Here is a 25,112-nt window from a genome sequence, read left to right as displayed (position 1 = left end):
TTAGCACAGTCTTTTAACAGTTTATCTTGGAGACGGTGCATTTCATTGCATGTACAGCTGACACATAGTTTCTAACTACTGCATAGTTGTATGTTGTATGGCTGCCTCATCGTTTATTTAACTGTTATTTATTTGCAAGTGTGTCTATTGGTAGACATTTAGGATGTTTCCATTTTTTGCTATTACAAACAGTATTACCCTCTGTGTCTTGCACGGTTCATTTTGCAAGTATGTAGATATGCCTGTAGAACGTATTTTATGAAAGTGGAATTGCTAGGCCATATGCAGTTGGACATTTTCATACAATTCCAAATTGTGCCCTAAGGCCCTCAGTCAGTTCCAACCTCAGGAGCCTTGGATTTCTCCATGCCTTTGCCCATTCAGTATGTTGTCAAACCCTTTGATCTTTGCTAATAGAGATTTGAGAGAAAATGGTGTTTTTACTTACGTTTCTTTTTAGTGGGGTAGAGTACCACAAGCCATTTATATTTCTTTTTCGTTGTTGTCCTCGAATTATCAGTTTATACCCTTTGTCTCTTTTTCTGTTGTGTTGTTGGTTTTTTTTGGTTAATAAATTAAGGAAATTAACTCTTTGTAAGGTAAGTTCCATTTTCCCCAGCTTTAAAAAACCGCTGAAATGCTAGGGTTTTATAGCCAAAGTGAGGTCAGTCTGTTGTTTAAGAAAGAGTTTAAAATTTACATGTAGTTGAGTTTTTTAGATTTGCTTTAATTGAACTTTGTCAGATTTTGGTACTTGGAAGTTTTTCTTTTAAGTGCTTTGAAATAGCTTTACAAATACTGCAATTACCTGTTCCTGAAGCTGTTCCTTGGTAGAAGTCATGTGAATTGGATCTTTTTTTTCTTTTCTCCCTTTTGGGCATATGTAGTGCAGGTAGGTCTTTGGCCACTTTCCCTGTTTTCATTGCTGTCATTTTTCCTGCGATAATTAGTTTTTTAGATTTTCTACTTACTTTGGAATGCTTTTTGGAATACTTCTCCTAAGAATATCATCCGTTTCATTATATTCAAATTTATTTATATAGAGCTGAGCACAATGGTATTTTAATTTCCTGTATTTTAGTGTTTATCAAACATTTTGTTCTGAGGACCTCTTTAAACTCTTAAAAATTATTGGTTAGTGCAAAGAACTTTTGTCTATGTAGTTTATCTAGAATTATTTACTGTAAAAAATTAAAACTGAGAAATTTTAAGAATCTCTATTAACACTTTTAAAACTAATAACCTGTTACATGTTAACATGAATAACATCTTTTATGAAGAAAACCCCCTGTATTTTCTCATGCAGAAAACTTCCATGAGAAGCGTGGCATTGTTTTATGTTTTCAGAAATCTTTACCATTTGGCTTAATGCAAGACGCCTGGATTCTCATCTCTGCTTGCAGTCAGTCTGTTGCAATATATTATTTTGGTTGAAGTATATAAAGAAAATGCTCCTTTACATAGATCAAGTTGGAAAAGGGAGGAATATTTTAATAGCCTTCTCAGATAATTGTGCGTATTTTTCTGCTACACCAAAACGCCAAAAGTGTTAGTTGCAATGAAGATTGTGAAGAACTATCCTTGAACTTTCAGTACTCAGTTACATTAAAATCCATGGGCCTGTGTTGCATTGTGAATGCATCTTTACCTATGCTTAGTTTTGTAGCATCTTGTAGGTCATTTGGAAAATACTGGTTTACTAAGTTTGCCGATTTTTCAAGTGTTGGCACATTTTATTTTATGATACTAAAGAATCATAAATCAGTAATATCGCCATCAGAGTCACTAAGTTTTGGAATATTGTCAGCCTCACAGTGGCAGATGTGCCAAGTTTTCCAGAATTCTGCTTTCTGTTTGAAAGCTTTGTTATTGTGAACATATACTATCATTTATTTTCCTTGAAATGAAAGGCTCACTTCATTTATTTTTGAGATAATGTCTACCTGCCAAGTAGTCAAGTCTAAATAATCAGTGTATCCGTCAGTTGTTTGTTCAGGAAAAAATTGGTTCCATGAAAAAGGTGTGACTAATTCTACCTGCAACTCAATATTTGGATACTGTCATTCATTCAGTACCCAAATATTCAATATTTGTTCTGAGATATACATTCTACAGTTTTTTTTATTTTGAAAATTAAACTCAAAAAGTTTATTTAAAGTGGAAATACATATATATATATTTTAAAGTGGGAATATATTTTAGCATTTTTCAGCATAGAGAAGTTAGATATTATCTAAAGAAATATAAGATGGAATATAAAATGAATTTACCAATGAAAATAAATCCTTCCAAAATATCTTGAGGTCCACACAAAACAAAATAATAAAATAAAATGAAAATATAATAAAATGATGACAGAATAGGTACCAAACATATGTGTCGTATCAGTATAAATAAATGTAAATGCACTATATTCATCTGTTGAAAGAAAAAGGTGCTCAGACTGAAACACAAAGCAAAACCCAGTTCAATATTACATACAAAAGAGACATCTGAAAAACGATTCAGAAAAGTTAAAACAAATAACGCATATCAAAGGCATAAAAAGTAAAGCAGGAATAGGGATCTTAATAGCAGACAGGTTCAACTCAGGGGGAAGGCACTAAGCATCTTTAAAATGATAAAGCACTGTGGATCAATCCACAGTGAAGATCTCATCATTAGAAATAGCCATTCACTGAGTAACTAGTGTTAATGACCATAAGCAAAACAACAGGAAATAAAAGGAAAAATAGAGATTCAGTAGGAGTAAACTTTATTTCACTTTTCAAGTTCAAGTGGACATAAAAAGTCGTAAAATAATCAAGTAGGTTTAATTGGTAGATATTAAATTCTACATTCTGAATATGGAGAATAAACCTTTTGAGTGCCTATAAAGTTTTCACAAAACTGGCCATATGTTTGGCTATAAGGCGAGCCTTAATAAATTCCTGTGGAAGATACATTTGACGTTCGTTTTAGCCTGCCAGCAATTAAATTGCCTTATAACGTAAACACTGGTTACCTCTGGAGAGGCGGTTGAAGGAGAAGAAATGGGGCCTTTCTCTGTATACATTTCTACGTTCAGAGTTTTGATATAGTATGTGTGTTGATTTTGTAATTTAGGAAAGATTTTTTAAAAGCCTCATTTTAGTAATAGTAACCTTAGTTATCAACCAGCATGTAATTTATACGATCTACTTGCTCACCTGGTGTAGCCTTATTAAGGGAAGGAAGATAACTAAGAGATATAAAACAATCTGTATCTACAGAGAATTAGGTAAGATGAGCATGTTTGTCGAATTTTTAATTGTGAATAAGAATTCTTGCCAAATGCAGTGTTCAGTTCATGTGACTCTAAATTAGTGCCCTTGATCACAAATGTGCTGGATTACCCCCATGTGCACACAGTTAGGTGTGTAGTTATTCTGATAACTTACGTCTCTCATTGACTTCATTAGTTTTGGGACCATAAAATGATTGTAATTTCCATTAGAATTATATCCCCAATAAAAACAATTAGAATGTCAGTATGACTGTAAATTGTGGACAACATTGATAACAGCTAAGTAGGTTTTAAGTTTTTAAATTTGGTGGGAAAAACTGGATATGGAGCTTTAATTGGCCGTCTTTATCATTACAGAAAGAACTGGTTGTCTTCTTGGGCCGTGTTGCAGGGTTCATCTTTACTGTTTACCAAAACTCAAGGAAGTAGCACAAGTTGGGCAAGTATTTCTTTTCTTTGGAGGCTTTCTACATTTAAATTACGTGGATGGTGTTGCACCTGAACTTCACGAAGTATTCCAGAGTCCTCCCAGCTACCGCTAGCTTGCAAATAAGAGTAAATGAGGTTTTCTTAGTTAAAGATGCATTTTGACTCCCAAGAGAAAGAAAAGGGCTACTTAGAAAAGTCTGGCTCATATTGTTAAAACCAACCGATTATATTTTATGCATTGAACTGAAAGGTGACCTTACTACTTGGGCATTAGAGAACAGATCTATTTCTTGGTCTGTTTTCAGGATGCCAAAGATTTCTTGTGTCTGTGACTTGGCTCTTTCAGATGTTTAGTCAGAAAATGAGCAGTCGTGTGACAAGCCCCACCTTGATTTGTGATCTGACCCTTGGATACTAGTCAGGTTTCCATGTCTATATATGACATCAGCCAGCTTTGAGAAGAAAAAGAAATGTCACCATTACCTGTGGGACTTTGAAGCTTTTTGTATATTTGAGTGTTTACTATCGTTACTCCTTGGTTATTTGTAATACAAATACCAAAAATTATAATTTGTGACATATCATAATAGCTAACATTTTTTGAATGCTGAAAATATATTAGGTACTGTTCTAAGTGTAGAGGATGGTATATATATATTATCCTCTTAACTCTGGGAGAGTACTGTTTATCATTCCCTCTCCCCCTGTTGGAGATGAGAAAATGAAGTATAAAACAGTTCGGTGCCTCGCTCAAGGTCTTACAGCTACTAAGTGACAGATCTGGGTACCTTTTTGGCTCCAGAGTCCATGCTCTGGGTATTTCCAAAAAGGTTTTAAAATGAAATTAATCTAATGTTTTTAGTCTGCTTTATATCCTGCCTTAACCAGTATTTCTTACACTTACGGAGTTGATTTAAAATTAACAGGACCTACTGACTTTACGTTTGATAAAAGAGAAATCCATTTGTAAAATTCAAGCAGATTTTAGTCCTCTGCATTTACAGTGCAGCCACGTAACATTGTTCTGAGCCAGGAGTGCCACAGAGCACATTAGTCCTCAAATACTCCGATATGGCAGCCCCCAAAATCTGCTGGATTGAGCATGAATATGAACTTTCTGGAATGTTTCTTCTCTCTTGCTTCACTGATGCTTTGATTTCCTCTCTGGTCAGCCAGTACAGTGGAACTGACCTGTGATATGCTTTCCAGATTAAAAGACTGACATTTTTGTTTGACTTGTCTTACAGTAAATTGATAGTTATTTCTCCTTTTCCCCTGAGGTGAAGCATATGATACTTTTTTGTTTATATTAATGCATTTCTAGAAGAAGATGCAGTTATCTCTTCTTCCTACTTGTGGCTCAACTTTTATTTGAAACTGAGTGAAGTGAATGAAAGAAAAGGAATGGAGAAGCAATTAGAGATTAAAATAACAAAAAAGTTCCTGAAGAAAGCTGGATAATGGTCATTTATTTGATAATTACTGACCCCTAAAGATTGAAGGTTGTGGTATATACAGATAAAGCAAGTACATAGATCATTGTGGTAAGTGAGGCATCATTGAGGTAGGCAGATATGTATGTGATTTAAAGAAAATGAAATTTAAAAAAAAAATTGAAGATGTTAAGTGAATACCCTGGCACAGAACCACTAGTACTGTCTGGTTGCATTTTATGAAGGTCCCTTGAGGACCTTACATAATTCAGAACTCATGATTAAAACTAATGCCGACAGAGGGTGTGTGGTATTCCTGTTTATCAGCTAAAGTTGTGTTATAGCATTACCATGTGGTAATAGCAGAAGCGTAGCTTAAAATTCACTGAGCTAGCCAATTTTGAAATTGGAGAATTCTTAATGGAGTTTTAACTTTAGAGATTCACTCTTTGAATTTTTGCCTTTAAATGAAGTTTTATTAATATGTTGTTAATAATACAGTACATTATGGTAATCATTTCAGGTTGGTATAATTAAATAAAATATAGTCACACGGTGTTTTATAGTCTTAAAAACTAAACAGATATGATAAAATGCTTGGCTATACGTCAATTCTTAATTTTTATTTTATGGCTAATTAAAAAATCTCAGGGCTTCCCTGGTGGCGCAGTTGGTTGAGAGTCCGCCTGCCGATGCAGGGGACACGGGTTCGTGCCCCAGTCCGGGAAGATCCCACATGCCATGGAGCGGCTGGGCCCGTGAGCCATGGCCGCTGAGCCTGTGCGTCCGGAGCCTGTGCTCCACAACGGGAGAGGCCACAACAGTGAGAGGCCCACGTACCACAAAAAAAAAAATCTCAAACTGCCTTGCTTTTTCTTCCCACATGTAACACATATTAAGGGAACGAAAACTAATTTAAGTGGCCTAAGTAAAAGCTAGTAAGATTATTCAAATAAAAAGTGTGTAAGTATGTGTAATATATTTTGGCATATACAACACTTATGAATATTAAAAATTGATGAAATACGCAAGATGCTTCTTAATTAACTCAGTAATTAGGATTGTTCAAAAAGGGTTTGAAAGAATCCTAGCTTTGTTTCCCTGCTCGGTCACCAGCTAGATCTTTTGTAGGTAAAATGTTATCCTGTTTATACAGTGAAATCCCGCCTAACCTGAGGCTAACACATAAGCCCAAAGGACAAAAATCACCTGTAGTGAAAATTTCCCTTGAGTGTCTCTCAGGAAGATGCTGTGAGAAGTCAGTCTCTCGCAGAGCCAGTTTTTTCCTTTGATGTTAGAAGAGATTGCTTTTCCTTCAGTTGGGTTCAGGTGGTTTGTTCCGGGGCCATGCTGGAGAAGTATGGTTCTTTACAGATTAGTTTCACACTTGGTGCAAAAACCTATACCGAGATCCCCTGGAAGAAATAGGCAGTTCAAATCTTAACAGTCTACTCCAGGGCATATACTCATCGATGGGATGCTGAGTAAAACCATCCATACTATTTGGAGCTCTGTTTTTAGAAAACCATTCATGCTTTGTGTTTATTTTTGGTTTCATGGGTAGTAAAAACTGAGTAAATGAAATGTGCATATGCCACACGCAGCTCCACTGTAAGATAATTTTACACCAATGCTGTATCATCCAGAAGCCACAGAGCCTTTCCTTCTCCTCGGGATAGGTAGATGTCACTTGTTTTCCAGAAAATATTAGTTATCTCCCAGGTTGTTGTATCAGTAACTTAAATTATACTTTCTCTTTTCTTACTTCCTTCACCTCATTTGTTCAGCAGACATAAAAGCCTGCTCTGTTCTGGGCCTGGTGTTAGGCTTGGGGGTTCAGAAGTGAGTAACGTGAGCCCCGTCTTCAGAGCTTACACAGGGGGACCAGCACGTGCACAGTCACAAGACGACACGACATACACTGTGTTCACTGCAGATTTAAATACTCATATTCCTTGAGTATTTCAAAAGTCACCCCACAGATATTGGTAGTTGTTCAAATTCATTTATACGATGCTTTCAAATTTCTAAACATAGTGGCTTCTTTGGACCAGATAATATTTTGTTGTGGGGACTGTCTTATGCATTGGGGGATTCAGCAGGTAACAGCAGCACCCCACCTCCAACTGAAAGTGTCTCCAGACATTGCCAGATGTTCCCAAGTGGCAGAATCGCCTCTGGTTGAGATCCACTGTCCTAGAGGAAGGGGAGGGCAAGCTGGGTGGCAGGGCCTCTCCCGAGAGAGGACGCAGACAGGGACCAGAGGACAAGGCCCGCAGGCCATAGGAGGGGCTCAGGGACTCCTCTCCATTCCCCCAAGGCTTCCATTGTGAGTATACGGGAGAACAAGTTAGCTTAAAGTAAGTTGTATAAAGCATTCATCTTAAAAATAAAACATGAATTTATAGAATAAATTCAGAAGTCAGAAAATACTCTGAGATAAATTCTAGGGCCTTTGAAAAATATTTTGGAGATGCAGCTTGGCCTTTGTTACCTGCTTACGGAGTCCTGTTTTTGTCCTCTCTGGTTCCGTTATGGTTTTCTCTTGTACGTCATTTTGCCATTGTGTACTGTAATGACATCGTCATTTTCTTCCCTTTTCCCATCAAGTCATTCTGCCGGCAGGGCTCAGTCTCTGAGCTCCTGCTCTCGCTGCTTTCTTCTTGGACAAACTCTGTCAGCCGCCGGCCTGCTGTCGCATATGTAAAATCTGCTCCTGTGTCCGCTGTCACTGTATGTTTTCTTGTTGCATGTCCTTTGCCACGGTAGTTCTGTTTTCTTTGCCATGAATGCATTGGAGCAATGATTACAGTAGAGAAAGGCAGGACTAGATTTTGAGAAATAATGGGTAACAAACCCAAAATTTTGCCAACCACATTGAAGCATTTTTATAGCATTCCGTGTTATGTGATTGTATTGATATTTGTATTTGGTTGCTATAACTTATTTGGTTGGCTACTTATATCTTACCTTATAGCTAACTATGTACAGAGCATGTCATGATGACAAGTTAAATTAAGTTGATTTCTATCATTTTGTTAAATGTGTCCATTTAAGTTTTGTGACTTTTGAGATGTATCAAATTTGCTCAGAAAGTTATCTGTGCCCATCATAGCTTTATGATTAATTACATGTCTTTTGAATGACAGAAGGTACTAAGGAAGGCAAAGGCTTTGTAGAATTGTTGAAATTTCTGTTGTGAATTTTATTATGATGCCACTAATAAAATTCCATGAAATACCCTAAATTTTGTTTTGATTCCACTAATAAATTCAATATAACATCCTAAGTTTTGTTTAGTTATAACAAGTATATTATTTAAGTCCACACTGAAAAGATGAAGTAAACGGGAACAGATGAAGTCAAACCATTTTTTAAATGTGAAACTACGAAGTAGTCATTAATGTTATGAATAGTGGTAAGTTATCACAGGATTGGGGGGTAAGATCCATTTCCAATGACAAACGTAATTTGAAAATATTTTAGCAAATGAAATTTCCTGTAACAAATCTTTATGACCTTAAAGATTACAATTCATCAGCCCTTAAAGATTTTAAAACCCCCAAACCCTACACTAACATAGGAATGCTATTTTCTATTCTCAGTTAACAGACTAAACAGAAATTTAAGTTATGATGGCAAGATACAGAGTAGGTCTATATTTAACATAAATTTTCTGATATTTTCTAATCTTTTCCTTGTCTGGTTAACAAAATATAATAGTTAAGTGCTGCTTCTTCTCAAACCACCCATGTCAACTGTTTTCCTCTTCTGTTCATGGTTCCTCATTAAATTGCTGAGGCTTTAGAGCACCTGGCTCTAGTTTTTGTTTCTAACAAAGGCTGAATAGAAGAACATGGGGCTTAGGATGTTGTTTTTACAAGTTTTTGTTAGTTGTTGACAGCATAAATAGTTGATAAGAAAATAACCCTTGAAAGCACGAAATCAGGTTTAGAGAATATTTATTAGGTGGAAAAGAACTTGTTTTTCTGCCAGATATTATTTATACGTATATAAGAATATCGCCATTTGAACACATCATTTTACCTAGTCATAGATAGTTTAGAATAAATTCCAAAAAATAGAATTGTTAAGCCAAAGGATACATGTCTTATAAATTTGTAGATATAGTATGAGCAATTTTTCTTTTCTAGGAGTTCTAATCTATATCCTACTTGCAAATGAGGGCCTGTTACTCTGTAGCCTCACCAATGCAGTTTTTCATCGAACTTCTTTTGTTGTTTTTGCACTAATGGGTGAAAAAAGATTTTACTATGGCTTTATTTTGTATTTTTCTTATAATGATGGAGGTTGAGCCACTTTGTTTCCTTTTCTATGAACTATATATAATCATGTCTTACATTTTTCAATTTCAATTTAAAGTAGGAATTGTTATTTTATAATACGAAAAGAGAAGAGGAATTTGAGGTGACCACCTTTTTGATTTATTGTTAACAATATAAAATTGGCCTTATTCTTTTTGGATACACACATGTACATGAATATAACATAAAGGTTTTTCCTTTTTTCTAAAACGAAGTTTGGGAGTAATCAGTCCAAACCAGAGTTCACGGTGGACCTTAAGGGGGCAACGATTGAGATGGCTTCAAAGGATAAATCCAGCAAAAAGAATGTATTTGAGGTAATAAATTATTCTCTTAAGTATAATCCACATTCTTAACCATAGGAACTTCATGTTCTGTTTTGAGTTATTTCGGGAAATGGCCTTTCAGTGTGACTAGTTGAGGCAAAGTTAGTCATTAAGTTACTTTGATTCATAATTTAAGGAAAAAAGCTGGTGTAAAGATCTGGCTTCATTTGCATAAGTCACTGGATCTCCGAAGATGTATTACAGGCCTTTGTTCCACAAGTCGTGCCTTTGCCCAGCAACAATAAAAGGGTGTGGTTCCCTTTGCCTACCAAATCTAATATTAAAAAACAAATTAAAACTTTCCTATTTGTCATTAAAAGCCCTCCGCGGTAATGCACGATCCTGTATCAGTTACTTATTGCTGCCTAACAGACCATCCCCAAACTTAGTAGCCTGAGGAAAGAACCGTTTTGCTTGTTTGGTTTGGCCTGTGCGGAGCTGAATGGTTCTTCTGGTCCCACCCGGGACCAGTCACCCGGCTTCAGTCATCCAGTGGCCTGACTGGGGCTGGACGGTCTACTTCCCCCCTCCGGGTTGGTGCCAGCTGTTGGCTGGGCTCCTGGTCACCGTCTCTCCTCCTGAAGGAGGTGACCTCAGGCTTCTTTACATGTCAGGGTTCCAGGGGGGGCCAGAGTGGGAGCCGCAAGGCTTCTTGGGGACCAGATGTAAGAGCCAAACAGCAGTGTGTTCTGTGGCTTAAAGCACGGCCCGCCCGCTGGTGGAGGGGCAGCAACACTGCACAGGGCTGCGTATGCAGAGGGCAGAGGGCGCTCGGACTGTCTTTGCAAAGAATCTCTCCTGTCTCAGGGCTTTCCTACTTGTCATCTAGGCAGATTAGAGCAGTTGATATTTCCCAAGTGGAACCCGGGTTTTCCTGTCTTGATGGTTTTCACTCCTGATGGATCTGCCTTTAATACCAACGGCTGCTAGTCTCTCCTTGTCAAACGTTCCCTCTCTTCCAAGACCCACAAGAAACATTACCCCAGCACAGATGCTGCTGCTTTATGCTTTTAATGTAGCACTTGTTCTCATGTACCTGGAGCTTTCCTCATCTGTAAATTATTCCCCCGCTAGATTATTAAAAAAATTTTCTTTTCAAGCAAAGAGACTGCATGCTTTTCCTTACTTTTACAAAGTGAGACCCTCTAACGGAGTATCTTGGCCCACTTTCTAGAAGAAATGCAGGAAAGGAAGTCACTGTTACCTGAGGTAGCCTTGTTTCATTCCAGAATGAAGAAGGTCCCATGGTCAAATAAATTTGGGAAAAAGTATATATTTTATTCCTCTGTTAGGAAGTCACGGTGCACCCTGGAATAGCAAAACTCTGAGAAGTCTTGAAGGATAGAGTCTTGTTCAGCTCTCTTCAATCTAGCACTTCCCAAATTAACATCACGTAATGAGTTCTTTATTTTTTTGAGGAATGCCTTTTAAAACATTACTTCAGGAGCTGTTTGAGGAATATATCTCAGAATGTTGTTTGGGAAACATTGCCATATGTTCCTCTAGGAAAAAAGAAAATCAGACACTTACCAAACAGAAAATAGAAGGAATGATTTCTATAAATACCTCAAAATTCTTCCTCAGTCAGGTGTGAGAAACTTTGAACCCAGGAGATCATACATAAATGGGTTATTGCGTTCATGTAGAATCATATATCGTGTCCTTACTTTAGTTAGTTCATGATTTTACAGTTTAGTGATGTTTCTGTCCAGAAGGCTTGTGATGTATAATTTCCTATTAAATAGTCAATATTGAAAGTCTAACTCTTGTATATTCTCTTTCTACATATATTTTTTTAACCAGAGAGAGAAATTCTCAAACTTATGTTAAAATATTATAGATTTTATTTCTTAACAAATTATGTTTCAATTCTCATTTAAAATGCACAGCGTAGGTACTTGAACTTATTTTTTAATGATAAAGTATTCTAGATTCCAGCAAGTTTTATGTTGTTTGTGTGACGGAGTTTGGGATCCTAAATTATTAGATTTTCATTGAGAATTTACTGTGAGAAAAACGTCATGTTTTATAAAATTATCCAGCTGGTATTCTTTTATACTAAAATAAAAGATAATTCCATCACTGTGGACTACTGTAACCTTTCCACTATTAATATGATATATGGCATCCAATCTTCTGGTGGTTTTGTAGACTTTGAATTAAATGTATTTATTTACTTCATTGAAAGCACTAACCATGCTTTTTTTTTTTTCCTTCTTATCTCTAAAGCTGAAAACCCGTCAAGGAACAGAACTGCTGATTCAGTCTGATAACGATGCTGTTATCAATGAGTGGTTTAAAGTTCTTAGTAGCACTATCAGTAATCAGGTATGTGTGTGACTCAGGTAAATGTTTTTTTTAACTTTAGAACTGCTTCTCTTGTTTTGTTTTTTGGCTTTCTAACTGGTTATTATATATCTAGTTTCCAATTTATATTTAAAAAATACTTTTTAAAAATACATATTTTGAAAGAGGTAGGAAAGACAGTGATTAGTTTAGCAATTCCCAGGGGCTGATGAGTGATTTAACATTGTCATTTATAGGATTTTGCCACCAGTAGATTTCACATAACTTTCACATGAGGCATTGGTTCAAAAAGAAAATAGCTCAGGAGGTAGGGACGGTCTAACTGTGCCTAGTATGTAGTATTTATTCATGGAGTGAATGCTTTGGAAATCATCCTATTTGGTGGAAACAGATCCTGAGCAAAATGGTGAGATGCATGAAGCTGTCGTCTTGTCAGTTGTACTTTTTCTTTCCTAGTGACCTTTCTACTCAGAGTACGCTCATGTTCCTGGAAAATTTCTTCTCATGTGTATTACAACCAAAAAGAACCTCGCATTTATATTCTGAAGCTGTGTTTGTCAGAGCAGTAATAAACAACTAGAAGCTGTACTTTCTTAGACTGTACTCTTACCCCCTCACCATATGGGGACATGGTTCCTGATTAAGGATCATGTATCAGTGACAGAAGTGAAATGAAAGTGAATACTTACGGGAGTATGTAATACAGGTTTTAAACTAAATGGAGACAAAAAAAGTTTGGGAATCACTGGCTTTAGTAGAGATGGAGATGTCTTTCAGAGACTTTATAGGTGATGCTTCATTATTAATAAGGTTTGTGATTGTATCAAGGTGTTCTCCTTCTGTGAGTCTCAGTTTTTCTACTTAAAAAAATAGATTGCACTGGATTGTCTCCAAGTATCCTTTTAAGCTCCAAAATTTTATGATTCACCCAGTTCAAATCGCCCAGATTTGGAATCTGAGTATTCTTTAACTCTTCCGCCTCCAACTTTTAGCTCTTCTAGCAAATTATTTACCAATCTAGATGTGAATTCTTCCTTTGCAGTTTGTAATACTGTGTGATATTTCTGAACCTTGTCCCTTTCTTTCCATTTATTCCTGAAACCATGGGCAGGCCTTTAAATGTTGATATTAAGAGTAACCTCCTAAACAGTTTGCCTTGTTTCATCTCATCCCCCACCAATGCATTGTTAATGCCACTACTGTATGAAACTTCCTGATGTCACTCTTATAATCCTCCCCTGCACAGAAACCTTACGTGACTCCTATTAGAATTCAGCAACCTGAGCCCAGTCTTTTCAAACGTACCTTCTCCTCTACCCAGTACGGGCTTGCAGGCCTAGTCACTGTAACGTGCTCGCTACCCCTTGAAAGCAAGGGTGGCTGCGTCCATCTCACACACACGTGAGTGCCTTACGCACTGGGGAGTAGCAGCGTGCAACCGGATGCTGCACCTAATGCATGGGACTTACAATCAAAGACAGAAGATGACTGAGGGCAGACAGCTGAACAGTTAATATAATGAACATATAAAAACTCTGATTAAGTAGGGGCTAATCTAGTGTAGGGATCAAGGGAGGCCTTGCAGAGAAAGTGGCTTTTTAAATTAAGGCCTAAGGGTTCAGGCAATAAGCCAACTGAAAAGGGAGGAACATATAATTGACTCTCAAAATTTTAAATGTGTACTGTTTACAAAGTGGCAAAAGATACTGAGGGCAAAGAGATGGGCAAGATTACAAAACTTTATTAAGAGACATTGACAGAAACTTAAATGAGAAGTATGTCCATGGATTAAAAAATTCAATTATGTAAAGATATAATATTCTTCCAAATGGCTTGTAAATTTGTAGGTTTGAGATTTTTGAATCTCATTCAAAATCCCGGTAGGTTTTCTGGTGGAACTTGACAAACTTATTCTAAAATTCATAAGAAATGCAAAGGGCTAAGAATATGCAAGACACCTTTGAAGAAGACTTGCTGTAGCGTATGTCAGGACCTTATAAAGCTGTGTATCCATAATGGGATCGATATACAGACCTGTGGAACAGAATAAAGAGCCTGGAGACAGACCCACGTGCCTTTGGACACTCTGTGCCAGGTAGAGCATGTGCTGGGTCAGCTGGATGTCTGAGAAGAATTGGAGCCTTTCCTTACACTGTGCACAAAAATAAACTCTGGGTGGAGAGAGGACCTCAGAGTAAAAGGCAGAGCAGTGCTTTTAGCTTTGAGAATTCAGTCTGCTTTTTAACTTGTAAAAGTGACCGTAGTTAGGCTGTAAATGAGTTCTAGGATTTCTTTCAATTCCTGATATCCGCAGGTCTGTGAGTAATGAGTGATGTCAATTAACTGTTGACACAAAGTGCAATTTTAAAAGATTGTTGGTGTGAAGCAGTTAAGGTACCATTGCTAGTTAGCTTTATCTGTCCTATCATCAACAATGTACCATCATCCTGTTCTATCACCACAGATTATATAGCCCAACCTTTTAACTGTTATTACTTGTCACTTGATCAAAATGAGGCAAGATAGCATCACCATCAGTACAAGCGCATTATCCTTGTGAATTATCATTAATTTTTTCTTTATCGAAATTCAGTTAATGCCATCAATGGGGGAAGGGGGAAGAGTATTTTTAAAGATTTATCAAATATCTAAACCATATATCGTATATACTAATTGGTTCCCTAAAATCATTAGGAAGAGTTAACTACTGATCATTCTGAGAATTACATCTAAAGTAATAGCAAAAGTAATATGTGTTTGGAAAATCTCTAACCAACAGACAGTAGAACCTGATGAAGCGATTGAGGAGGACATACCAGATTCACCAGGAATAGAAAAGCACGATAAAGAAAAGGACCATAAGGATCTGAAGAAATCACGTTGTAAGTTTTCTTTCCCGGTGTTGCTAGTGGTTTGAGTGATTAGCAAAGGTTTAGAGTAAATATATGAAAGCTGAGTGGACTCTCCAGTGTTGCAAGACTTCTAAGATTCAGGAGTTGCAGTCTCAGTGGTTCAGTGTTCTCTCTCCTCGTTAGCTCATAATCTTTTTTTTTTTTTTTTTTTTTTTTTTTTTGCGGTACTTGGGCCTCTCACTGTTGTGGCCTCTCCCGTTGCGGAGCACAGGCTCCGGACGCGCAGGCTCAGTGGCCACGGCTCACGGGCCCAGCCGCTCCGTGGCATGTGGGATCTTCCCGGACCGGGGCACGAACCCGCGTCCCCTACATCGGCAGGCGGACTCTCAACCACTGCGCCACCAGGGAAGCCCAACTCATCATCACTTTTCAGCCTAATCGTATGCACCCCGATGGAATCATATTAATTTTAAGATATTATGATACCCTTTCAAGAGAAAAAAATGCGCACAACAGAATGCGCTTGTGTTGAGGCCTCTAGGAAGCTGAACTTTATTGATTGGAAAATATATAATTACTGTTTAAGATTCTAGATAGACCCTTAGACATTAAGAAGTCAGAAGTCACGGGATGTGTACCATAGTTCCCTATTGGATGCCAGGCAGCCGCCTCTAGACTGGGATATGTCTGTGCATTTAATCTCCAGACCACATATTATGTGTACAGGACCAGAGAAACGCCAGCAGTTGTAAGGATTTCATTTTCTTTTCTTTCCTTTTTTATGGCCACTCCATGCTGCATGAGGCATCTTAGATGGAACCCGTGCCCGCTGCAGTGGAAGCACGGGAGTCCTAACCACGGGACTGCCAGGGAAGTCCCAAGGATTGCATTTTCTAACACAGGCCTCTTGTGAATTATGTGCTTTAAATAGGCCATTACCCGTGACTTGAACCTGCTTAAATCTATTTTAACAAATCCACATTTAACTGAGAAACTTTTGGTCTTCACATTAACTGAATGATTAGAAAATCAGTTCTTTTTTTCTCCCACATTCTTATGAAGTTTAGGCCTATTACTGACACTGTCACTGTATAATAGTGTAAACCACGAAACTTTTATTGTTTTAATTCTTTACTAATATATTGTTTGTGCTCTCAACTTTCTTCAAATATGGTTATTTTCAAGAAATTTACTTTCTGAATTTTTATTATTGTAACCCAAAGATAAATCAGGTCTGCAGGCAGTGTGGAAATCCAGGTGGTCCCATCCCTAGCTCGGAGTAGAGATAATTACGATGAGTCTTAGCTTGAAGTACAAATAATTGTGATGGATATTTATACATATATATCCCCTGACTCCTAGTTCAGTGAGTATGGGGAAGGGTAGGGATTTTGTTTATGTTTTATGGGTTGGTTACTTTATTTTTTGCTGGTCATTTTACCATCTAAACCTGATGGAGAGTCCAAGACTATATCATTTGTGAAATAATGAATATAAATTAGAATGACTTACAAATGTCTTGGCACATATACTAAAGAAGGCACAGTTTGCGGTCAGTGTTTAGCGATAAAAATGAAATGTTTCATTTGGTTTGTCACTTTGAAATTGTGTTAGTTTTTGATTCTTCATGTGTTACTCTTAAACCGTATTAAAGTTAGAAAAACTGAATTTATATACTGTGATTTTTTATATATGAGATTAATATGTTTTGAGTACTAGGTGGAAAAATTTTCATCAAAAAAGCCTTTATTTTATAAAATGCTTAATATCTATCTGTCTTAAGCCACGAAAGTATCTAGCATAGATTCTTCAGAACAGAAAAAAACCAAGAAAAACTTAAAGAAATTTCTTACGCGACGCCCCACTTTGCAAGCTGTTCGTGAAAAAGGTTATATTAAAGGTAGGTAGAAGTGATGTTTATAATAATGAACTTTGGCCCAAATCGGAAATAAGACATTTTACATTAAAAGCTGAAAATTTTCCAAACAGTAAAAATGTCTCATTCTTTATTCATGAAGTTATCAGGTTCCGTGATTAAAATACATTTGAGTAACTAAAATTGATTTTTTAATGCACATTTTTTAATGCACATGAAGAGTTTAACTAAAGCATCAAACAGACATAAATACCAAATTAGCTTTTTAGAAACCCTGTACCAGAGGAGCTACATGGATGTGATGGGATGGCGTGGCAGATTTTCAGAATGACAGATTTTTAGTTTTCAGATGCACAGATCAGAAGAAATGTCAAGTAATCACTAGCTGTAGAAAGAAGAAATAATGTACAATTTTATTCTTGATTGTGTGCCTTCAGTTCTCATTTAAGGTAATTTTAAAATTAGGATAAAGTGTTTTTTCCTAACTAATTTTTACATTTTATTTTCATGTATAAGAACCATAATGTACTAACAGAATTTTTTCTTAATAGGAAAGTATTCTTTAAAATCACATATACTTGTATATATATACCTTTAGTTTTTACAAGCATGTTTAATTCCAAAGATAAAATTTTCTAACACATGACTCAAAACAGAGACATTTGTTCATAATAAAACTATAGGAAAAGGTAACATAATTTATACCATATATATTAGAGCTGTCTTTGATTATGAAGTTTCTAACAAAGACCATTGCAGAAACATCTGTTATGCAAAGCATCTAGATTAAAATACACAAATGAGTTTCATTAAAAAGCTATTTAAAACTTCTAGAAAGAGTTCAGCTAATTAAGTGATTCAGATTAGCAGCCTTAAAGAGTTAAGGGTAAGCAGGCACCCCCAGATAATGCACGTGAATTTAGCATGTTGAGCTTAGAACCTTCAAAAAAGCCTCACAAATAAATGGATAGAAACTGCTGCTCATTCTTCGTCAGACCTTTTCAGTGAGAAATACAAACTTGCCACTTTCTGGTGGTGGTCATCCACTTCAAATACTGTATTTTATTTGTTTTCCTGAATATTTAGCACTAATGTGGAATTTCAAAACTGTTGGGTTGAAAGATTACTAGAACGGACTTTGATATATTTTGTGAAATCAGATGTTGGCACATGATGGGCGTGTGGTTTTTTTTGTTGTTTTTTTGAATTTTATTTTATTTTTTGATACAGCAGGTTTTTATTAGTTATCCATTTTATACATATTAGTGTATATATGTCAATCCCAATCTGATGGGCATGTGTTTTTGTTTTTGTTTTTTTGCGGTATGCGGGCCTCTCACTGCTGTGGCCTCTCACGTTGCGGAGCACAGGCTCCGGACGCGCAGGCTCAGCGGCCATGGCTCACGGGCCCAGCCGCTCCGCGGCATGTGGGATCCTCTCGGACTGGGGCACGAACCCGTGTCCCCTGCATCGGCAGGCGGACTCCCAACCACTGTGCCACCAGGGAAGCCCAGATGGGCATGTTTTAATAGTTTTAAAAATATTTGAGTATTTGCTAAGTGGTGGACTTGAGCCTCAGTGCTGGGAATACCTATTGGCATTCAAGAATGAGAGGGTCCCTGCCCGCATGAAACTTCTATAAAGATGAGAGACAGACAAGGTAATTTAGAATAATGGTGACTTACGTGAAAAATCTGACATAGTGACAAAACAGAGAGTGACTGGAATTGGGCTATCTTAGGATGGTCAGAGGGTTCTTAAAAGGAGGTGGCATTTTAGCTGAGACCAGGACTGGTGAGAAGGAGCTCCGTTTGGGGGAAGGTTGATCTCTGCACAGGAGGGGAAGGTAAGAAGGGAGCCAGGCAGGAATGAAGGAGGGTGTTCTCGGAGCTTGGAGTCGGAAGAGGTAGGCGAGTGCAGATCAGACAGGTGTGCGTTGTGTTGAAAGTGTCTGCATGCAGGGGTATCTTCTGTTGCACTGTGAATCATTTAGCCATTTTGTGAACTAAAGTTTAGCAAGGTGACTCATTTCTTGAAATCTCTTTCAGATCAGGTATTTGGAGCCAATCTTGCTAATCTGTGTCAGAGAGAGAATGGCACCGTGCCAAAATTTGTGAAATTGTGCATTGAACATGTTGAGCAATATGGTAAGAAAATGAATTTTTTTTTTAAAGTTAAGCACACCATGCATTGTTTTGCCATCAAAATCTCTAGGATTTTTATGATTTTGAGTGTTGCAACCAAAAGTTCTTTATAGTCATAAGTTGTCAAGAAAAGCATCTTTTTTGCAAAAAACCATTTTTTTTGCATTGTTTCAAATTAAGGCCTTTGCAGTCATCTATTGCATGTTCAGTACTTAGGGTTGATTCAGCGTATGGTATTCCTTGAAGCCATTGGGAGTTGTTGGCATTTGCTTAAAATGGACGTGCTGATTGTGAAACTGTGTTTATTAAGAAATGATCCAGCGGTGTAAGAGACAGGCGGAGATAGTGTTTACTTACTAAGGGGAAGTCTCTTCTGTTTATAATAAAAATGAGATGACATTCCCAAACTGCTAAATCAACTCTAAAGTGTGCAAATAGACAAATCCTCTTTATGTCATTTCCTGTACTTCTGAAGACTTAAACTAATTTCTGTTTTGGTTAATTTTAACATGTTTATAATATTTATACTAGCTTTTAAAATAACAGTATCTTGACTGCAGTCCCATTAACTTATATCAGTATATCGTCAAAAATATCTTGTATAATTAAAATATTTGCATAAAATGTAATTTCTGCTAGTCACAGGTCTCTGACTCTCAGCCTGACAATAGAGATGCCATGCTACTTGGCTTTACTAGAAGTTAAATGAGTAGCACATTAGATAATGTTAAGTGTGTGCATCATTATCATTTAATGAATATATGAATTTTTGGGCTTCATTGTGTGAATTTCAAATGATTCTGTTTCATATATAAAATAAATTAATAGCTATCAAATTATCAGTTGTTATAGAACCATTATTTTAGCTGCTGGCTTGTATTAAGTTTATTTATTACAAGCACTTAATATGACAAGCACTTTGATTCAGAGAGCACCTTAATATGTACATTTACACTCTCAAATGACGTCCCAAGAAACGGGTGGGCTGATTTTATCTACTGGCCTCCTTTACTTTTTGAATTATCTTCAGGTGTTTGCCGAAGTTTATCTTAAATTGCTAGTATTTCAAGTTTGAGATGATTTCCTTGAGATGGTGATCCACAGTCTACATGATAAAGTAGACTTGTTGCTGTTTACCAGACAATTCAGAGTGAATCTCCACCCCTCTCTCACTGCCAAGCATCTATAAAAAGTCATTTAGAGGAAAAGAGTAATTTTATTTTAGGCTAATGTTAATAAATAAGAATTCTAAAACATGAAAGCATCTTTAGAAGAAGCCAACAAGAACTTTAAACATAAAATTATTGTTATTTATCTCTCAGGGTTGGACGTTGATGGGATTTATAGAGTTAGTGGCAACCTTGCAGTGATCCAGAAGCTGAGGTTTACAGTCAATCATGGTAAGATCATATACTGTTATATACAGAATAAATAACTCGTGACTGTTAGAATTGGTTTAAAATAATTTCAGAAACTTTCCCATTCCTACTGTTTTCCAGATGAGAAATTGGACTTGAAGGATAGTAAATGGGAAGATATTCATGTCATCACTGGAGCACTGAAAATGTTTTTTCGAGAATTACCAGAACCTCTCTTTACATTTAATCATTTTAATGATTTTGTTAATGCAATTAGTAAGTATGTAATCAATTCCACTCAGTTTTTTCCCTAGATGTTGAAAACCCTCTGTAGCTGCTACAACACTGCTTGATATTTTAAACAAGTTTTTTCAAAGGATTGTTTTACTCCAGAAATTTTAAATGTAACCACCAGGTGTCACTGTGTATTACCAAATACCAGGTTCCAAAATAATGTCACTGCTTTCAGTTTCATGCAAAATCTCCAGTCATTGTCTTTTTTCAGAACAAGAACCAAGACAGCGTGTCTCTGCTGTGAAGGATCTAATCAAACAGTTGCCAAAGCCAAATCAGGACACAATGCAGACTCTGTTTAGACATCTCAAAAGGTAAGAGTCTCACCACAGAAGAGAAGGAATAATTAGGGGGAAAAAGAAGGTTGGAGAAGTGCACAGGTATGAGATGTGGTGTAGGACCCCCGGGGCCAGGGCCACGCAGACCTAGGTTCAGAGCCCCGCTGTGCTGCTCGCGTGTTTGTAACATGAGAAAGATGACTTCTCTGAGCCCCAGTTCCTCGTAGGTAAAACGGTTTGGTATAAAGAATACACTGAAGTAGATTTCATATGTGAAGCATTTATATAATGCCTAGCACGTAGTAAGTGTTCAGAAATTGTTGCTAAAAGTTAGTTATGATGAAGATGAGATTGGTTAAGTGAGGAATATTCAGTTACCTTGAAGTCAAGGTAATTAGGTCTAAGTTACTACATAGTCACTCTGAAACTTCTGATAGAAAGAACACGAGATTACTAAAATAAGTGATCACAGTATGAGAGATTTTTTTAAAAATAGCATAAAATGAGTAAAATTCAAAGTTTAATCTCTGTGCACTAATGATATTTTCCCCGTCACCCTAGCAGAGGAATCATTGTTACCTGAATTGTAATAGGTATTCAAGTCTATGTCTTATTTTTAAAACTAAGCTGAAATATCACACATTTAAAGTTTGTGAGAATATGTATACCTTTCAGCTGTGTTTATGCAAAAGAAAGCTTTACGTGCTATTCAGACTGAATTCTATTTGGTTAAATAGTTTATATGTACCTTAGGAAAATGAGCATTATTTCTCTTTTCTAAATGCAAGCTGTTTATAATATTTTTTGAAGAATTTCCCCTATTTAAAAATTTTCTCTTTTAACTAAAATTTTTGTTTTTCCTCTTAGAGTTATAGAAAACGGAGAAAAAAACAGAATGACGTATCAGAGTATAGCAATTGTGTTCGGTCCTACTCTGTTAAAGCCAGAGAAGGAGACTGGCAACATAGCAGTTCATACCGTCTACCAGAATCAGATTGTAGAGTTAATTCTTCTCGAGGTAAATTCCATCTTCGGACGTTGACTCTTACTGAAGAGAACCTGTGGAATAGAAGCCGGATTTCATCAGATTCCAAGTCCTTACACCTGATGTAGTTTATGTTTGGACCAAGCAGTGACTCTTTGATTTTGCACTTTTCTGAGGGACTGGAAGGGAATGGGAGAGTCCAGATGTGTGATAGGCCCTCATATTTGCTGCTCTGTTGCAAGTGGATAGAACTGTGTGTACGTTTGAATTAGTTTTATCCTGAATGTTTGCATTTCATACTCTGAATTCCAGTAAAAATCAAAACTTGCGATTCTAACCAGTCATATACACTGGATAATTTGGTAAGAATACTACATTTTTTCTCCTCAAACTGGATGACGTAGAATTTCTTCTCATGATTCAATAGGTTCATCACTCGATAGAACAATACTTACTATCACCTATTTTGAAAACGCTCCTGGGCATTTTAAACAAAATGAAGTATATCTGTTTTGAAACCTGTGTTGTTTTTTTCGGGGTTTCTGCATGCAGTGGCAGTCTGATTGCTAGGACCCATTATAACCCAGATGCAATCCCTCGATGAAGGCTTTTTTCGGGGTTTCTGCATGCAGTGGCAGTCTGATTGCTAGGACCCATTATAACCCAGATGCAATCCCTCCATGAAGGCTTTTTTCGGGGTTTCTGCATGCAGTGGCAGTCTGATTGCTAGGACCCATTATAACCCAGATGCAATCCCTCGATGAAGGCTTGCTGTCTTCACGGAGTAGCACAGCAGCATACTAATAGTACTTAAAACACTGTGATATACTGGAGTTTAATTTAGCATAAGCCAATTCGGGGTATTTTGGGGCTGTCTGTGCTACACTGACTTGTAGCTAACAATCCTAATCTACCTAGTGCCATACTGAGTTCTTGGTATGATCCTGTGGAAACCAACGGTATTTGATGTAAATACAGGCTAAAGACTCACTGTCCTTTAGCTTATGTATATAATTGTGTTATATAGTCTCAGAGTACATTCTAACCTCTCATTTCTAATCACGATATTGGTAATTCTCCGTGAATATTAGGGTTCCTCCAGAAATAGGCCGTTATTTGAGAAAGTTAACTGTGTGCACTTTTAGATTTTTAATTACATTTACAGGCAAATCACTGTAATGCAAATGGTACTGGAACAATGCTGAATAGACTTGCTAAATGGTAAATGCACTACAAGAGGAACCTTTTAGATTATTTAATATGTACAGAATACATTAGAAAAAATTTATTACAGAATTCTAACTGCAGTACGAATAGTGGAAACCCATATGTAAATTAGAGGGAAGTCAGATCGAAAATGACATTGCTAAATTTGAGAATTTCTTTTTGCATTACTATTGTAGATTGGTTTGTATAATAAAACAGGGTTTGGAAGGTTTTGTTACAGAGAGCATGGTCTGCTGAAGATTTTTTTAAATGTATTTTTCTAGATTAACTGCTGTATATGAAATGTCTAATCTGAATAAAGAAAACTATAAGAGGTTTAGAGATTTTTCCATTGGAAATGTGTATTTTGGTTTATAATTTTGTTTTGTTTTTGCATTTACTGGCACACTCTTATAATACCTCATTTTAAAAAAATCAACCGAATCCAGTACTTCCTGTGGCAAATGTTTTCCTCGTTTCACACCTTTTGTGCTCCCTGCCATGCCAGTGCCTCTGCCACCCACCCCCTCCCACCCCCTCCCATCCTTCCCATCCCTCCACTCTTTATTTCTTCATCAATATTTGAAAGTGAATGATTTGTAACCAAGATTCTTTTTCTTAGGGTTGCATCTATAATTTACAGATTACTTTTCTTGGGGACAAATATTTTTTGTATGACCTGCGTAAAAACCTCTCACCTGAGTTTTGTGGTGAAAATGTTGTTTGTTGTTGTGATCTTGTTAAATTGATAACAAACCAAGCTACTTGACAGCAATGGGAAAGTATTGTTTTTTGGGTAGGGAGAAAAAGCTCCCAAATGAGAATGTTTATATTTGCCTAAAGATGTCCTTAACAATATACAGTATGCTTTAGGCCTGGCCTATATAGTGATTGTAATGCCAGGAAAACAATTAGACTCAAATCAGTGATGTTCTTTCTCTTGGTAGTTATGACATATCAAAGATTAAAATTGTCCTGTGTTTCTTGTTTCCAAGTACACCTGTGTGTATGTGAAGTCTTGAATGTTTTAATAGTCCACAGCTAATCAGCTTATTGTAATATTGTATGTATAATGAGATCAATGTCTTGTGTTTTCATCCTTTGTGAATTAAAAATTCTCACTTGTTTTCTTGTCATAACAAAACCAGTAATATTTCTCTGTCTTGACAGCTTGATTTTTAGTAGAAAATATATTAAAGGCTGAAATAAATTGTCAGTGGAATTTCATTTACTAATAGGCGTTCCTTCAGAATGTCATTAAAAAAAGTAGTTGGAAATTGAAAGGAAAAAGTTTATTCAAGTATGTTGTTATAATCCAATAGAAGGAAAATATTTAAATGTTACAGCAGTAAGAAATTTTACCTTTTACTCTAGAAAAATTATGAAATATTTCTTGGAAGACGATGTTACCTTTTAGATAGAGGCAAATGTATAGATTTTTGTTTTTCTTATGTGAAAAGTACATATGGAATAATTCAGCCAAACTTTGGGCCTAGGCAGTTGTGTTATATACACGTATGCACATATATGTGTATGTAAATGTGTGTGTGTATATGTGTCATTGCTTACATACAAATGAAAACTCATCAATAATAATCATGGCAGATACTTGGAGACCTTTGTACTATTTTAGTTTTATCCTATGATTCCTTGTAAGCCTGTAATAATAGATATTAAGATAGCAGTGAGAGGAAATTTTTCCTAGTTCGTGGGAGAGGCTTCTAATTAAATGTTTAAAGTAAACATGCAGTTTCCCATGACACTGATTTCTCCAGCATCTTTAAGCATTTAAAAAAATATACAGAGGAACCTACAACATGTCATTTTAGTAATAAATAAGAATAGTCAAATGGGTGTCATCCTCTCACTGATCTTAAAAAGTCAACTGTTCAAATACTGCATCTATATAGAGTTGAAAATGGTAGAATATAAGATTTTATTGAGTTTACTGGTCTCTGAACTCCAGCCGTCAGCTCTAACGATTCTCTTTTATAGAAAGCACGCCTCTAGTTTGAGACAGAGGTGTCTTAATTA

The 25,112-nt window shown here is 36.5% G+C and overlaps 1 protein-coding gene across 8 annotated transcripts in view; it reads left to right on the top strand.

Annotated features, from left to right (window-relative positions):
• ARHGAP12 (Rho GTPase activating protein 12) overlaps positions 1-24,313 on the top strand; it is a 110,955-nt gene extending 86,642 nt beyond the window's left edge. For 7 of the 8 annotated variants that reach the window (XM_022580640.3, XM_089906360.1, XM_089906359.1 and 4 more), the window contains 10 exons: positions 3,623-3,704; positions 9,668-9,769; positions 12,008-12,106; positions 14,865-14,967; positions 16,721-16,837; positions 18,862-18,960; positions 20,280-20,357; positions 20,457-20,591; positions 20,821-20,923; positions 21,755-24,313. In XM_022580640.3, the coding sequence (XP_022436348.1) occupies positions 3,623-3,704; positions 9,668-9,769; positions 12,008-12,106; positions 14,865-14,967; positions 16,721-16,837; positions 18,862-18,960; positions 20,280-20,357; positions 20,457-20,591; positions 20,821-20,923; positions 21,755-21,929 (1,093 nt within the window). In that variant the 3' untranslated portion in view covers positions 21,930-24,313. The remainder of the gene's footprint in view (positions 1-3,622; positions 3,705-9,667; positions 9,770-12,007; positions 12,107-14,864; positions 14,968-16,720; positions 16,838-18,861; positions 18,961-20,279; positions 20,358-20,456; positions 20,592-20,820; positions 20,924-21,754) is intronic. The other variant, XM_089906358.1, reaches the window with a different exon arrangement.
• Positions 24,314-25,112: the final 799 nt, after the last annotated feature.

Source organism: Delphinapterus leucas, chromosome 2, assembly GCF_059928025.1.
Source record: "Delphinapterus leucas isolate spDelLeu-1000000601 "Yukka" chromosome 2, BTC_Dleu_Yukka2, whole genome shotgun sequence".
In the NCBI taxonomy this organism is placed as follows: Eukaryota; Metazoa; Chordata; class Mammalia; order Artiodactyla; family Monodontidae; genus Delphinapterus; species Delphinapterus leucas.
Note: the sequence above shows the minus strand (reverse complement) of the source record. Positions and strands in the feature narration are given on the sequence as shown.